The sequence below is a fragment of the Ammospiza nelsoni genome, chromosome 31, assembly GCF_027579445.1.
Source record: "Ammospiza nelsoni isolate bAmmNel1 chromosome 31, bAmmNel1.pri, whole genome shotgun sequence".
Taxonomy (NCBI): Eukaryota; Metazoa; Chordata; class Aves; order Passeriformes; family Passerellidae; genus Ammospiza; species Ammospiza nelsoni.
Window position 1 is genome coordinate 572,278 of NC_080663.1, and position 17,530 is coordinate 589,807.

Genomic DNA, 17,530 nt, shown 5'->3' on the forward strand with positions numbered 1-17,530 from the left:
TATATCCCCACATCCCCTCTGTGTCCCCATGTCCCCGTCTGTCCCCAGTGTCCCTGTGTATCCCTGTGTGTCCCTCACCTGCCAGTGATGCTCTTGATCTGCGAGTCCCTGTGTGTCCCCAAAGTCGCCATGTGTCCCCATGTCCCTGTGTGTCCCTGTACCCCCATATCTCTGTGTGTCCCCATGTCTCCATTGTCCCTGTCTGTCCCTGTCTGTCCCATTGTCCCTGTATGTCCCCATGTTCCCATGTCCCTGTGTCCCCAGGCTGTCCCTGTTTGTCCCTCACCTGCTGATGATCCTCTTGCTCTGTGAGTCTCTTTGTGCCCCTGACTCTCTGTGTCCCCATGTCCCTGTCTGTCCCCATCTGTCCCCTGTCTGTCCCCGTGTCCCCAGGCTGTCCCCGTGTGTCCCTCACCTGCCGATGACGCTCTTGATCTGTGAGTCCCCGTGTCCCTGCGAGCCCCCATGGCGCTGTGTGTCCCTGTCTGTCCCCACTGTCCCCGTGTGTCCCCATGTCCCCCTGTGTCCCTCTGTATCCTCATGTCCCTGTCTGTCCCCAATATCTCTGTCTGTCCCCATGTCCCCGTGTGTCCCCAGGGTGTCCCCGCTGTCCCCCTGTGTCCCTCACCTGCCGATGATGCTCTTGATCTGCGAGTGCCTGTGTGTCCCTGTGTGTCCCCATGTCCCCCATCTGTCCCCGTGTCCCCAGGGTGTCCCTGCTGTCCCCGTGTGTCCCTCGCCTGCCGATGATGCTCTTGATCTGTGAGTCCCCGTGTGTCCCCATGTCCCTGTGTGCCCAAGTGTCCCCTGTCTGTCCCCAGTGTTCCTGTGTGTCCCCGTGGCCCCAGTGTCCCTGATATCCCTGTGTGCCCTGTCCCTGTGCGTCCGTGCATGTCCCTGTGTGTCCCCGTGTCCCCTGTCTGTCCCCATGTCCCCATTGTCTCTGTCTGTCCCCATGTCCCTGTCTGTCCCCTGTTTGTTCCTGTGTCCCCAGGGTGTCCCCACTGTCCCCGTGTGTCCCTCACCTGCCGATGATGCTCTTGATCTGCGAGTGCCCGTGTGTCCCTGTCTGTCCCCATGTCCCCTCGATGTCCCCGTGTCCCCAGGGTGTCCCCGCTGTCCCCGTGTGTCCCTCACCTGCCGATGATGCTCTTGATCTGCGAGTCCTTCTCCTGCTGCTGCTGCCGGAGCCGTTTCTCGCTGAGCTCCAGGCGCTGCTGGTACTGCAGGAGGATGCGGCTGGTCTGCTCCTCCTGCGTCACCAGGCGCCGCTCGTACTCCTCCAGCTTGCGGTTGGACATGTGCAGCCGCTCCTTCAGCGAGTGGATCTCCTCCTCGTACTCCTTCACCTGCCAAAGGGACACTGCAGGGCCCTGGCCACACCTGGGCGCACCTGGGCACACCTGGGCACAGCTACAACCCCGCTATGGGCACACCTGTCACACCTGGGCACAGCTATGGGCACACCTGTCACACCCCCCTGTGCCCATGCAGCCGCTCCTTCAGCGAGTGGATCTCCTCCTCGTAATCCTTCACCTGCCAAAGGGACACTGCAGGGCCCTGGCCACACCTGGGCACACCTGGAACCCTCTACACCCCGCTATGGGCACACCTGGGCACACACGAGCACAGCTATGGGCACACCTGTCACACCTGGGCACAGCTATGGGCACACCTGTCACACCCCCTGTCCCTGTGCAGCCGCTCCTTGAGCGAGTGGATCTCCTCGTACTCCTTCACCTGCCAGAGGTGACACCTGGGGACACCTGACACACCTGGATCTCCTCCTCGTACTCCTTCACCTGCCAAAGGGACACTGCAGGGCCCTGGCCACACCTGTCACACCTGGGCACAGCTGGGTACAGCTACAACCCTGCTATGGGCATACCTGTCACACCTGGGTACACCTGGCCGCACCTGGGCACAGCTATGGGCACACCTGTCACACATGGGAACCTCTACACCCCGCTATGGGCACACCTGTCACACCTGGGCACAGCTGGGTACAGCTACAACCCTGCTATGGGCACACCTGTCACACCCCCTGTGCCTGTGCAGCCGCTCCTTCAGCGAGTGGATCTCCTCGTACTCCTTCACCTGCCAGAGGGACACTGCAGGGCCCTGGCCACACCTGGGCGCACCTGGGCACAGCTACAACCCTGCTATGGGCACACCTGTCACACCTGTCACACATAAGCACAGCTATGGGCACACCTGTCACACCTGTCACACCCCCCTGTCCCTGTGCAGCCGCTCCTTCAGCGAGTGGATCTCCTCCTCGTACTCCTTCACCTGCCAAAGGGACACTGCAGGGCCCTGACCACACCTGGGCGCACCTGGGCACACCTGGGCACAGCTACAACCCTGGTATGGGCATACCTGTCACACCTGGGTACACCTGGCCACACCTGAGCACAGCTACAGGCACACCTGGGCACAGCTACAACCCTGGTATGGGCATACCTGTCACACCTGGGTACACCTGGCCACACCTGGGCACAGCTACAGGCCCACCTGTCACACATGGGAACCTCTACACCCTGCTATGGGCGCACCTGTCGCACCTGGGCACAGCTATGGGCACACCTGTCACACCTGTCACACCGGGGCACAGCTATGGGCACACCTGTCACACCCCCCTGTCCCTGTGCAGCCGCTCCTTCAGCAAGTGGATCTCCTCCTCGTACTCCTTCACCTGCCAGAGGTGACACCTGGGGACACCTGACACACCTGGATCTCCTCCTCATACTCCTTCACCTGCCAAAGGGACACTGCAGGGCCCTGCACACCTGGGCACACCTGGGTACCACCTACACCCAGCTACAGGCACATCTGAGCACACCTGGGCACACCTGCGGTACCTGGGGACACCTGATGCACCTGGGGACACCTGACACACCTGGATCTCCTCCTCATACTCCCCACCTGCCATCGGGCACACCTGGGGGCACCTGGGCACACCTGGGCACACCTGAGATCCACCAGCATCATCACCTGAGGTGCATGGGGTCATCTCCTGAAGCCTGCACACCTGGGCACACCTGGATCCCTGCACACCTGGATCCCTGCACACCTGGGCACACCTGGATCCCTGTGCACCTGAACATCTCCAGACCTGGATCCCAGCACACCTGAATCCCTGCGCACCTGGGCACACCTGTGTCCCAGCACACCTGAATGCCTGCACACCTGGGCACACCTGGATCCCAGCACACCTAGATCCCGGCACACCTGGGCACACCTGGCTCCCAGCACACCTAGATCCTTGCACACCTGGATCCAGGGACACCAGGGTCCACAGGATCATCTCCTGGCACCTGCACACACCTGGATCCCTGCACACCTGAGCTCCACCAGGACCATCCCATGGATCCCTGAACACCTGGGCACACCTGGATACGGGAATATCTGCACACCTGGATCCCTGCACACCTGAGCACACCTGAGCTCCACCAGCATCGTCCACCAGATCCTTGCACACCTGAGCACATCTCAGCACACCTGTACCACACACACCTGAGCACACCTGGATCACTACACCTGGGCACATCTGTGCACATCTGCACCATTCACACCTGAGCACACCTGGAGCCCTGCACACCTGGGCTCAGTCCGAGCACACCTGTGTCATTCACACCTGAGCACACCTGGATCCCTGCACACTTGGGCTCATCCGAGCACACCTGTATCATTCACACCTGTATCTGTCACACCTGCGTGACTCAGTCACACCTGTACCAGTCACACACCTGGGCACACCTGGGCACACCTGAGCACACCTGTGGCAGTCACACCTGTGGCAGTCACACCTGCCCTACCCAGCCCAGCCGGCTCTCGTCCATGGACTTGGAGCACTCCTTGAGCTTGTACCCCTCACACCTGGATCCCTCACACACCTGTACCAATCATACACCTGAGCACACCTGAGTCACTCACACCTGTCCCAGTCACACCTGTGGCAGTCACACCTGTGGCAGTCACACCTGCCCTACCCGGTCCAGCCGGCTCTCGTCCATGGACTTGGAGTACTCCTTGAGCTTGTACCGCTCACACCTGGGTCACTCACACACCTGTACCAGTCACACACCTGAGCACACCTGGGCACACCTGGATCACTCACACCTGTGCACTCACACCTGAGTCCCTACCTTGTCCAGCTGGCTCTTGTCCATGGACCTGGAGTACTCCTTGAGCTTCTACCCCTCACACCTGGGCACACCTGTATCACTCACACACCTGTACCAATTATACACCTGTACCAGTCACACACCTGATCACACCTGTACCAATCACACACCTGTACTAGTCACACACCTGGGCACACCTGTACACTCACACCTGGGTCACTCACACCTTCCCTACCCGGTCCAGCCGGCTCTCGTCCATGGACTTGGAGCACTCCTTGAGCTTGTACCCCTCACACCTGGGTCACTCACACACCTGAGCACACCTGTATCATTCAGTCACACCTGGGCACACCTGTCCCATTCACACCTGTGGCAGTCACACCTGCCCTACCCGGTCCAGCCGGCTCTCGTCCATGGACTTGGAGTACTCCTTGAGCTTGTACTCCTCGCGCTCGATGTGCGCGCTCTCGATGTCGGCCGACAGGTGCGGCATGTTGGACACCCAGGCCACCGTGCGCTCCGACGCCGGCAGCACCGGGTTCAGCGTCGACGGCGTCTGCGACGCCTGCGGGGACAGCGGGGACAGCGGGGACATGGGGACAGCGGGGACATGGGGTAAAGGGAGGGACACGGGGACAGTGAGGGGACGTGGGAACATTGGGGACATGGGGACAGCCCAGGGACACCGGGGGACAGGGAGGGACATGGGGACAGCCCGGGGACATGGGGGACAGCGGGGACATGGGGGACAGGGAGGGACACGGGGACAGTGAGGGGACGTGGGAACATTGGGGACATGGGGACAGGGAGGGGACATGGGGACAATTTGGGAATATGGGGACAGTGAGGGGACATGGGGACACACAAGGGACATGGGGACAGGGAGGGGACATGGGGACAGGAAGGGACATGGGGACAATTTGGGAATATGGGGACAGTGAGGGGACATGGGGACACACAAGGGACATGGGGACAGGGAGGGGACATGGGAACATCGGGGACATGGGGACAGCCCAGGGACACAGGGACATCAGGAGAACGTGGGGATGTGGGGACAGTGAGAGGACATGGGGACAGCCCAGGGACATGGGGACACACAAGGGACATGGGGACAGCAAGGGGACATGGGGACAACCCAGGGACATGGGGACAGGGAGGGACATGGGGATAGTGAGGGGACACAGGGACATCAGGGGAACGTGGGGATGTGGGGACAGTGAGAGGACATGGGGACACACAAGGGCCATGGGGACAGTGAGGGGACACGGGGACATGGGGACAGGGAGGGGACATGGCAGCACAGGGACAGTGAGGGGACACCAAGGGGACACACAGGGGACATCAGGGACATGGGGACAAGAAGGGACATGGGGATATGGAGGGACAGGGAGGGGAATATGGAGATATGGGGACAGTGAAGGGACATGGGGACATGGAGGGACAGGGAGGGGCATGGAGGGACATGGACATAGGGACAGTGGGGACACAGTGAAGGGACAGTGAGGGGACATTGGAGACAGACATGGGGACAGTGAAGGGAAACGGGGACAGGGAGGGGACACACGGGGGACATGAGGGGACACGGGGACATCAGGGGAATAGGGGGATAGGGGGACAGTGAGGGGACAGCGTGGGGACATGGGCGACATCCAGAGGACACAGAGGGGACACAGGGACAGTGTGGGGATAAGGGGACAGCATGGGGACATAGGAACAGTGAGGGGACAGGGAGAGGACACAGGGACATGGGGACAGTGAGGGGACATGGGGACAGTGGGATGCAGGGACAGTGAGGGGGTGTGGAGACAGTGCAGGGACACGGGGACAGTGAGGGGACAGGGAGGGGACAGAGGGATACCAAAGGGACACAGGGATAGATGGACATGGGGACAGTGGGGACACAGTGACAGTGAAGAGACAGTGTGGGGACATGAGGACAGTGGGGACGGTGAGGGGACATGGGGACAGTGGGGACATGGTGACACCCAGGAGACACAAAGGGACAGGGCAGGGACAGGGAGGGGACACAGGGACAGTGGGGAATATGGGGATATGGAAGAGATGGCAGACACGGGGACCACAGGGATAAAGGGGGACATTGGGGACATTGAGGGGACATTGGGGACACCAGGCAGGCATGGGGATGTGGGGACATGGGGGACATGGGGGACATGGGGGGCACAGGGATGTGGGGACACAGGAGGACGGGGGGGGACACAGGGGGACACAAAGATGAGTTCGGTTCCCCCTTCACCACCCTGTCCCCAGCGTGTCCCCGTGTCCCACATGCCAATGTCCCCAATGCCCCCAAATGTCCCCATGTCCCCCAGTGCCCCCAATGTCCCCATACCTCCCCACACCCCCAACGTCCCCGATGTCCCAATGTCACTGTGTCCCAATGTCCCCATATCCCATACATCCCTCGGTGTCCCCAATGTCCCCTACAATTCCCAGTGCCCCCCCAGTGTCCCCCAGTGTCCCCATGCCCCCACAACCTCCCCCAACATCCTGCACATCCCCGAGCCCCAATGTCCCCAATGTCCCCAATGTCCCCAATGTCCCCCACACCCTCCAATGTCCCCAATGTCCTCACATCCCCCCACGTCCCCTGCGTCCCCTTGTCCTCACACCTCGCAACACCCTGCACATCTCCCCAGATCCTGCACACACCCCCACACCCCCCAATGTCCCGCTGTCCCCAATGTCCCCCACACCCCCCAATGTCCCGCTGTCCCCAATGTCCCCCACACCCCCCAATGTCCCGCTGTCCCCAATGTCCCCCACACCCCCCAATGTCCCGCTGTCCCCAATGTCCCCCCGTCTCCCATGTCCCCATACCCCACATATCCCCAGCTCCCCGTACTTCCCCACGTCCCCCCACATCCCCGCTGTCCCCCTCTGTCCCCACTGTTCCCCCCGTCACTGTCCCTGCCGCTGTCCCCTCTGTCCCCGCCGTCCCTTCTCTCCTCTGTCCCCGCTGTCGCCACCGTTATCCCTTCTGTCCCTTCTGTCCCCGCCGCTGTCCCCGCGCTCTCCTCGGTGCTGTCCCCTTTGTCCCCGCCGACCCCTCTCTCCCCGCTGTCCCCCCTGTCCCCTCTGTCCCCTCCCTCCTAGTATCCCCTCTGTCCCCTCTGTCCCCGCGCTGTCCCCGCTGCTGTCCCCGCACTGTCGCAGCACTGTCCCCTCTGTCCCCTCTATCCCCGCAGTCCCCTCTCTCCCCGCTGTCCCCTCTGTCCCGGCACTGTCCCCGCGCTGTCCCCTTTGTCCCCCCTTTGCTGTCCCCTCTTTGCTGGGCGCGCTGGGCGTGGGCAAGAGCGTCCCCTTTGCTGTCCCCGCGCTGTCCCGCCGCTGTCCCCTCTGTCCCCCCTATCCCAGCTGCTGTCCCCTCTCTACCTGCAATCCCTTCTCTCCCTGCTGTCCCCTCTGTCCCTTTGCTGTCCCCGCGCTGTCCCCTTTGTCCCCCCTTTGCTGTCCCCTCTTTGCTGTCCCCTCTGTCCCCCCTTTGCTGTCCCCCCCACTGTCCCCTCTCCGCTGTCCCCTTTGCTGTCCCCTCTTTGCTGTCCCCCCTTTGCTGTCCCCTCTTTGCTGTCCCCCCTTTGCTGTCCCCCCTTTGCTGTCCCCCCTTTGCTGTCCCCTCTCTGCTGTCCCCCCCGCTGTCCCCTGCGCTGTCCCCTCACCTGCTTGGTGACGGGCGGTTTCATGCCGGCCACCGAGGCCTCCTTGGCCAGCGAGGGCTGGCGGGAGCGGGCCGGGCCGTAGGCGGGCTCGGGCGATGCCAGCAGGTTCCCGCTGGCCGGGCGCGGCTTCTGGGGCACCCCCAGCGCCTGGGGCCCCCCGCCCCCCTTCCCCGCCCGCGACCCCCGCGGGGTGGGCGGCGGGGGCGCCCCGATGGTGATCTGGGGCGGCGCCAGCGTGTCCTGGAGCGACAGCTGCCTGCGCCCGAAGTCGCCCCCGGGCCGCCCGAACTCGTCGCTGTAGCTGTGGCTGTGCGTGATGTGTTTTTGGGGAGGGGTCGCCAGCTCCTCGCTCTTGCTGTAGCCGTGCAGCGGCGGCGGGGCCACTCCCCCCACGTAGTGTCCCCCGTCCGGCGGGCCGCCCCCCTCGCCCCTCCCGCCGCCGCCGCCGCCGCCTCCTCCGGGCCCGTCGGGGCCGCGCAGGGGCCCGTCGGCGGCCAGGTGGAAGAGCGGGTTCTGGAAGGAGAGCGGCACCCGCAGCTGCGGCCCGCCGGGCTCGGGCACGCCCAGGCGCGGCGGGGCCAGGCTGGAGGCGCTGCCCTGCGAGAGCCGCCCGGGCCGCAGCCCCCCCTGGCCCGCGCCCCCCGGCGCCGCGCCCCCGGCCAGCAGCTCGGCCGGCAGGCTGGGGATGCTGTCCACGCGTCCGTCCTGCAGGTCCAGCATGGAGACGCTCTTGCCCACGCCCAGCGCGCCGCCGCGGCCGCCCTCGGGCTCGGTGAGGTCCGAGCTGCTGGTGCAGTAGGCGGGCGAGGAGCGGGCGAGCGGCGGGCGGCTCAGCACCAGCACCTCGGGCGGACCCTTCTCCTGCGGCGGCGACGGCAGGCGCGGCACGTCCATGGAGCTGCGGGACGGACGGACGGACGGACGGACACGGGGATGGACGGGGGGGGATGTGGGGCGGGAGGTGGGGAGGGATGGGGGTACGTGGGTGTGAGGTACGGGGATGGCGGTATGGGATGTGGGGGATATCGGGGGGCATGTGGGGTGGGATGGGGGTACGGGGGTGCGGGGAGGGATGTGGGGTACGGGGGTGTGGAGCACGGGAATTTGGGGTGGGGTTTGGGATACGGGGATGTGGGGCGGCATGTAGTAATGGGGTGTGGGGATATGCGGGGGGATAGGGGGTACGCGGGTGTGGGGATATTGGGGGGGATGTGGGGTGGGAGGTGGGGTATGGGGTGGGATATGGGGCAAGATGCGGGGAGGGATGGGGGTTATGGGATATGGGGCAGGATGTGGGGAGGGATGGGGGTTATGGGATATGGGGCAGGATGCGGGGAGGGATGGGGGTTGTGGGATATGGGGCAGGATGCGGGGAGGGATGGGGGTTATGGGATGAAGGTATGGGATATGGGGATATTGGGGGATGTGGGGTGGGATGGGGATGGTGTGTGGGGCGGGATGTGGGGCAGGATGGGGGGAGGGATGGGGGTTATGGGATGAAGATGTGGGATATGGGGATATTGGGGGATGTGGGGTGGGATGGGGGTGGTGTGTGGGGCGGGATGTGGGGCAGGATGGGGGGTATGGGATATCGGGGTATTGGGGGGGATGTGGGGCGGGATGTGGGGCAGGATGGGGGTGTGGGGTGGGATGTGGGGGTGGGATATGGGGAAGGATGTGGGGTACGGGCATGTGGGGTACAGGGGATATGGGGTGGGCAATGTGGGATGGGGAGGGGGCAAATGGGGCGAGGGATATGGGGTGGGGAGATGGGGGATACAGGATGGGGATATGGAATATGGGATATGGGGATATGGGGATATGGGATATGGGATATGGGGATATGGGATATGGGATATGGGGATATGGGATATGGGATATGGGATATGGGATATGGAATATGGGATATGGGGATATGGGATATGGGATATGGGATATGGGGATATGGGATATGGGATATGGGATATGGGGATATGGGATATGGGATATGGGATATGGGATATGGGATATGGGGATATGGGATATGGGATATGGGATATGGGATATGGAATATGGGATATGGGATATGGGGATATGGGATATGGGATATGGGGATATGGGATATGGGATATGGGATATGGGATATGGGATATGGAATATGGGATATGGGGATATGGGGATACGGGATATGGGATATGGGGATATGGGGATATGGGATATGGGATATGGGATATGGGATATGGGGATATGGGGATACGGGATATGGGATATGGGGATATGGGGATATGGGGATACGGGATATGGGATATGGGGATATGGGGATACGGGATATGGGGATACGGGGTATGGGGATATGGGATATGGGATATGGGATATGGGATATGGGATATGGGATATGGGGATATGGGGATATGGGGATACGGGATATGGGATATGGGGATATGGGGATATGGGATATGGGATGTGGGATATGAGATATGGGATATGGGATATGGGGATATGGGGATATGGGATATGGGATATGGGATATGGGATATGGGATATGGAATATGGGATATGGGGATATGGGATATGGGATATGGGGATATGGGGATATGGGATATGGGATATGGGATATGGGATATGGGATATGGGATATGGAATATGGGATATGGGGATATGGGATATGGGATATGGGATATGGGATATGGGATATGGGGATATGGGGATATGGGATATGGGATATGGGATATGGGATATGGAATATGGGATATGGGGATATGGGATATGGGATATGGGATATGGGATATGGGATATGGGATATGGGGATATGGGGATATGGGGATACGGGATACGGGATATGGGATATGGGATACGGGATGGGGCGATAGCGAGGGATGGGGAGGACACGGGATTGGGGACAGGGGATGGGGGACACGGGGTGGGGAGCACACACACACAGCGGGTGAGGGCGGTTGGACATGGCCCCAAATCCATCTCTGGGATCGCTGTCCCACTGCTGTCCCTGTCCCCGTCCCATCCCCGCCTGTCCCATCCCTGGCCTGAATGTTCCTGTCTCCACCCCAAACGTTCCCATCCCCACCCCAAATGTCCCCATCCCGAACATTCCCCTCCCATCTCAAACGTTCCCATCCCGAACGTTCCCATCCTCATCCCAAATGTTCCCGTCCCAAACGTCTTGGATGGTCCTGTCCCCATCCCAAATGTTCCCATTCTGAATGTTCCCGCCCGCATCGCGAATGTTCCCATTCCAAACTTCCCCATCCCAAACATTCCCATCCCATTTCCAAACATTCCCATCCCCATCCCGAATGTCCCCATTCCAAACATTCCCATCCCATTTCCAAACATTCCCATCCCAAACATTCCCATCCCATTTCCAAACATTCCCATCCCATTCCAAACCTCCTCATCCCAAACATTCCCATCCCATTACAAACCTCCCCATCCCAAACATTCCCATCCCCATCCCGAATGTCCCCATCCCAAACATTCCCATCCCATTCCAAACCTCCCCATCCCAAACGTTCCCATCCCATTTCCAAACATTCCCATCCCATTCCAAACTTCCCCATCCCAAACATTCCCATCCCATTTCCAAACCTCCCCATCCCAAACATTCCCATCCCGTTCCAAACCTCCCCATCCCAAACATTCCCATCCCCATCCCGAATGTCCCCATCCCAAACATTCCCATCCCGTTCCAAACCTCCCCATCCCAAACATTCCCATCCCCATCCCGAATGTCCCCATCCCAAACATTCCCATCCCATTTCCAAACATTCCCATCCCATTTCCAAACCTCCCCATCCCAAACATTCCCATCCCGTTCCAAACCTCCCAATCCCAAACATTCCCATCCCCATCCCGAATGTCCCCATCCCATTCCAAACATTCTCACTCCCACCCCAAATGTCCCGGTCCCCAATGTTCCCATCCCAAGTGTCCCCGTCCCCATCCCTGTCCCCGATCCCAGTTCCATCCCCACCCCAATCCCAATCACGGTCTCCATCCTGATCCCAAACCCCAAATCCCAAACCCCAAACCCCAATCTCCAATTCCCAAACCCCAAACCCTAATTCCCAAACCCCAAACCCCAAATCCCAAACTCCCCAAACCACAAATCCCCCAAACCACAAATCTCAAATCCCCCCAAACTCCAAACCCCATATCCCCAAAACCCCAAAATCCCAAACCCCAAAATCCCAAATCCCAAATTCCCAAACCCCAAAAATCCCAAATCCCAAATTCCCAAACCCCAAAATCCCAAATTCCCAAACTCCAAACCCCAAATTCTCAAATTCCCAAATCCCACACCCCAAATCCCAAATTCCCAAACCCCAAAAACCCCAAACCCCAAACCCCAAATTCCCAGGCCACGCCCCTCACCTGTTGAGCCCCCGGACCATGTAGGACTGGAGATCCACAGAGCTGTGGGACAGGTGGGGGACAGGTGAGAGCCCAGTGTGACCCAGGTGACACCCCCAGGTGAGACCTGGGGACACCTGGGACAAGTGGGGACATGGGGGGGGGGGACACAGAGGAGGACAGGTGACACCTCCAGGGACAGGTGGGGACACCAGAGCCGGACAGGTGACACTCCTGGGGACACCTGGGACAGGTGGGAAACGCCAGAGCAGGACAGGTGACACCCCCAGGTAAGACCCCTGGGGACACCTGGGACAGGTGGGGACACTGGGAGGACACTGGGGCAGGACAGGTGAGACCCCAGGTGAGACCTCCAGGTGACACCCAGGGACACCAAGGGAACATGGGTGGGGGGGGGACAGGTGAGAGACCCAGGTGAGACCCAGGGACACCTGGAACAGGTGAGGGACATTGGGGAACACCAGAGCAGGACAGGTGACACCCCTGGGGACGCCTGGGACAGGTGGGGGCACGAGGGGACATGGGGGGGGACAGGTGAGACCCCAGGTGAGACCCGGCAACAACAGGTGACATTGGGGTCACAGGTGGGACGTGAAGGTCCCGCAGGTATTTGGGGTCACCATGGGGACATGGGGAAGAGGGTCACAGCTGGGTGTGGCCACCCCAGGTGAGACCCAGGGCCACCAGGTGAGGCCAGGTGAGACAGGGGGACACCTGAACCACACAGGGGGACATGAGAGGGGCTCACAGGGGGGTGGGGCCACCCCAGGTGAGGCCAGGTGAGATGGAGGGGACACCTCGGTCACACAAGCGGACACGATGGGGTGGTCACAGGTGGGTGGGGCCAGCCCAGGTGAGGCCAGGTGAGACCTCAGCTACAGAAGGGGGTACGACCGGGGGATCACAGGTGAGACCAAGGGCCACCAGGTGAGACCAGGTGAGATGGAGGGGTCACCTTGGCCACACAACCAGACACGGGGTGGGGGGTCACAGGTGGGTGGCACCACCCCAGGTGAGACCAGGTGAGACAGGGGGACACAGAAGGGGGTCACACCTGGGTGGGGCCAGCCCAGGTGAGGCCAGGTGAGAAAGGGGGACACCTCGGCCACACAACAGGACACGCCAGGTGAGTGGGGCCAGCCCAGGTGAGACCAGGTGAGACCAGGTGAGACAGGAGGACACCTCGGCCACACAACCAGACACAACTGGGGGAGTGACAGCCGGGTGGGGCCGCCCCAGGTGAGGCCAGCGGTCACCAGGTGGGACAGGAGGACGCTTTGGCCACACAAGGGCACGCGGCGGGGAGGGCGCGGCCGGGCCGGCGCGCTCACCTGTTGAGGTCGCGCACCAGGTAGGGCTGCAGGTCGGCCGAGGGCCCGCGCAGCACCAGCCCCTTGGGCGGCAGCCGCTCGCCCTGGCTGGGCTGGCGCTGCAGGTGAGGGTTCCGCAGCGCCACGCTGATGTCCGTCAGCAGGCGGGGCAGCGGGCCCAGCTTCAGCAGCGCCTCCTGCGGGGGACAGGTGAGGGCACCTGAGCGCACCTGGGCACACCTGAGAGCACCTGAGTGTGCCTGGAACCTCAACTAAAGCAACCCTAATCACTGCAATGGGGCCCAGCTTCAGCAGCGCCTCCTGCGAGGGACAGGTGAGGGCACCTGAGCAAACCTGGGCACACCTGAGAGCACCTGAGTGTGCCTGGGCACACCTGGGGACACCTGAGTGTGCCTGGGCACACCTGGGACCTTATCTAAGGGAAACACAATGACTGCAGTGGGACCCAGCTTCAGCAGAGCCTCCTGCAGGACAGGTGAGGGCACCTGAGTGCACCTGAGCACACCTGAGAGCATCTGGGAACCCCTGGGAACACTCGAGCCCACCTGGGCACACCTGAGTGCACCTGGAACCTCATCCAGGGGTACCAGGGCGTTGATCTCCCAATGGCCGCAATGGGGCCCAGCTTCAGCAGCGCCTCCTGCGGGACAGGTGAGAGCACCTGAGCGCACCTGAGCAAACCTGGGGATACCTGGGGACACCTGGGAACACCTGGGACCTTATCTAGGGGAAACACAGTGCCTGCAATGGGGCCCAGCTTCAGCAGCGCCTCCTGTGGGGGGACAGGTGAGAGCACCTGAGCGCACCTGAGCAAACCTGGGGACACCTGGGGACACCTGGGGACACCTGGGACCTCATGCAGGGTTACCCCAGTGACTGTGATAGGGCCCAGCTCCAGCAGCGCCTCCTGCAGGAGACAGCACACCTGGGCACACCTGGGCACACCTGGGCACACCTGGCGAGCTCACCTGGGACCCTTGGGACCTCACCTGGGGGGAGCCCAGGAAGATCCCACGGGGGGGGGGGCGGACACCTGTGGAGGCTGGGGGGGTCACCATGGCCATGGCCACCCCCAGGTGAGGCTGTGCCCACGCAGGTGAGGCCGTGGCTGCCCAGGTGGGGCTGTCACTGCACAGGTGAGGGGCTCACAGGTGCGCTACCTTGATGAGCTGGCTCATGACCTCCCAGAGCAGCTCTGGCAGGATGTCCATCCCCATGGCCACCCCACAGGTGAGGCTGTGTCTGCACAGGTGAGGTTCTCACTGCACAGGTGAGACCATGATGGGATCCTCAGGTGCGCCCCAGGTGCGTTACCTTGCTGAGCTGGCTCATGACATCCCAGAGCAGCTCTGGCAGGATGTCCATCCCCATGGCCACCCCACAGGTGAGGCTGTGTCTGCACAGGTGAGGTTCTCACTGCACAGGTGAGACCATGATGGGATCCTCAGGTGCGCCCCAGGTGCGTTACCTTGCTGAGCTGGCTCATGACATCCCAGAGCAGCTCTGGCAGGATGTCCATCCCCATGGCCACCCCACAGGTGAGGCTGTGTCTGCACAGGTGAGGTTCTCACTGCACAGGTGAGACCATGATGGGATCCTCAGGTGCGCCCCAGGTGCGTTACCTTGCTGAGCTGGCTCATGACATCCCAGAGCAGCTCTGGCAGGATGTCCATCCCCATGGCCACCCCCAGGTGACACTGTGCCCATACAGGTGAGGCTGTCACGGCACAGGTGAGGCCTGCCCAGGTGCGTTACCTTGCTGAGCTGGCTCATGACCTCCCAGAGCAGCGCGTGCACCATGTCCATCCCCATGGCCACCCCCCCAAGGTGTGCCCCAGGTGAGGCTGTGCTCACACAGGTGAGGCCATGGCTGCACAGGTGAGGTTCTCACCACACAGGTGAGGCCGTGGCGGGTTCCCCAGGTGCGGCCCAGGTGCGTTACCTTGCTGAGCTGGCTCATGACCTCCCAGAGCACCTTGTGCACCATGTCCATCCCCATGGCCACCCCCAGGTGACACTAAGCCCTTACAGGTGAGGTTCTCACTGCACAGGTGAGGCCATGGCAGCACAGGTGAGGCTGTCACGGCACAGGTGAGGCCGTGGCGGGTTCCCCAGGTGCGCCCCAGGTGCGTTACCTTGCTGAGCTGGCTCATGACCTCCCAGAGCAGCTCAGGCAGGATGTCCATCCCCATGGCCACCCCACAGGTGAGGCTGTGTCTGCACAGGTGAGGTTCTCACTGCACAGGTGAGGCCGTGGTGGGTTCCCCAGGTGCGCCCCAGGTGCGTTACCTTGCTGAGCTGGCTCATGACCTCCCAGAGCAGCGCGTGCAGCGTGGACAGCTCGCGGCCCAGGTCGATGTAGCCCTCGAAGCTGGTGCTGTTGGTGAGCGTGTCCAGGTTGGAGATCTCGTACAGGAACTGCTGCATGCTGGCCCACTCCAGCTCCAGGAACTCGTTCATGAACGCCATGTACTCCTCCTTGCTCCCGAACCTGCGCAGGTGAGCTCAGGTGAGCCCGGGGCCACCGGGTGGGTCTGGACGCTTCCTGACAGGTGAGGGTGGGACCGGCACATGGGTGTGGATGCCCAACAGCTGAGGGTGGGGCCGGCAGGTGGGCAGGAACACCTCCTGACAGGTGAGGACAGGGCCACCAGGTGGGCCCCAGCAGGTGAGGGTGGGGACGGCAGCTGGGCAGGGACACCCCCAACAGGTGAGGGCGGGGCCGGCAGGTGAGCGGGGACACCTGAGTGCTGCATGCTGGCCCACTCCGGCTCCAGGAACTCGTTCATCCACGCCATGAACTCCTCCTTGCTCCCGAACCTGTGCAGGTGAGCACAGGTGAGCCCGGGGCCACCAGGTGGGCGGGGACATCCCCAACAGGCGAGGGTGGGGCTGACAGGTGGAGAGGGACACCTGCTGCCATCAGGTGGGCAGAAATATCCCCCAGCAGGTGAGAGTGGAGCTGGCAGGTGGGTGGGGACACCTAACAGGTGAGGGCGGGACCGGCAGGTGAGCGGGGACACCTGAGCGCTCCATGCTGGCCCACTCCAGCTCCAGGAACTCGTTCATCAATGCCATGAGCTCCTCCTTGCTCCCGAACCTGCGCAGGTGAGCACAGGTGAGCGCGGGGCCACCAGGTGAGCCCTGGCAGGTGAAGGGCGGGGCTGGCAGGTGGGCAGGGACACCCAACAGGTGAGGATGGGGCCACCAGGTGGGCAAGAACATCCCCAAAAGTGAAGGCAAGGCCAGTAGGTGGGAGGGAAGACCTGCAGCAGGTGAGGGCGGGGCTGGCAGGTGGGTGGGAACATCTCCTCCCAAAAGGTGAAGGTGGGGCAGGCAGGTGGGCAGGAACATGCCCCAGGAGATGAGGGCGGGGCCGGCAGGTGGGGCCTGGCAGGTGAAGGGTGTCCCCAGTGTGAGGGTGGGGTGGGATGTGGGACATGGCAGGTGAGGGGTGGGGAAGGGTGGGAAGGGGGGTTGTGCATCATCCATCATCAGCTGTTGGCATCCATTGTTGTCCATCATCATCATCATCATCATCTCTCATGCATCAGCATCTACCATCCATCATCATCCATTGTCACCATCCATCATCGCCTGTCATCCATCATCCATCATCATCCATTGTCACCATCCACCATCCATGCATCATCATCTGTCATCCATCATCCACTATCCATCATCATCATCAACCACTGTCATCATGGATCATCCATCCATCCTCCATCATCCTTCATCCATCATCATCTGTCATCCATGGTGATCTGCCATCGATAGTTACCTGTCATCCATTGTCATCATCATCATCAATTGTCATCATCCAGCATCCATCATCATCCTCTGTCATCCATCATCAGCCACCATCCATCATCATCCATCATCCATCATCCGTCATCTGTCATCCATCATGCGCCCTCCATCATCATCATCCTCAACCACTGTTATCACCCATCATAATCCATCATCCATCGTCATCTATCATCCATCGTCATCCATTGTCACCATCCATCATCCATGCATCATCATC

General features: G+C 61.7%; 1 protein-coding gene across 1 annotated transcript in view; it reads right to left on the reverse strand.

The window, feature by feature from the left end:
• SYNGAP1 (synaptic Ras GTPase activating protein 1) overlaps positions 1-17,530 on the reverse strand; it is a 42,830-nt gene that overhangs the window by 13,424 nt on the left and 11,876 nt on the right. Inside the window, exons 7-12 of the mRNA XM_059491103.1 lie at positions 15,793-15,994; positions 13,504-13,679; positions 12,173-12,214; positions 7,805-8,702; positions 4,519-4,692; positions 1,138-1,349 (exon numbers count right to left, since the gene is read on the reverse strand). Coding sequence (XP_059347086.1) covers positions 1,138-1,349; positions 4,519-4,692; positions 7,805-8,702; positions 12,173-12,214; positions 13,504-13,679; positions 15,793-15,994 — 1,704 coding nt within the window. The remainder of the gene's footprint in view (positions 1-1,137; positions 1,350-4,518; positions 4,693-7,804; positions 8,703-12,172; positions 12,215-13,503; positions 13,680-15,792; positions 15,995-17,530) is intronic.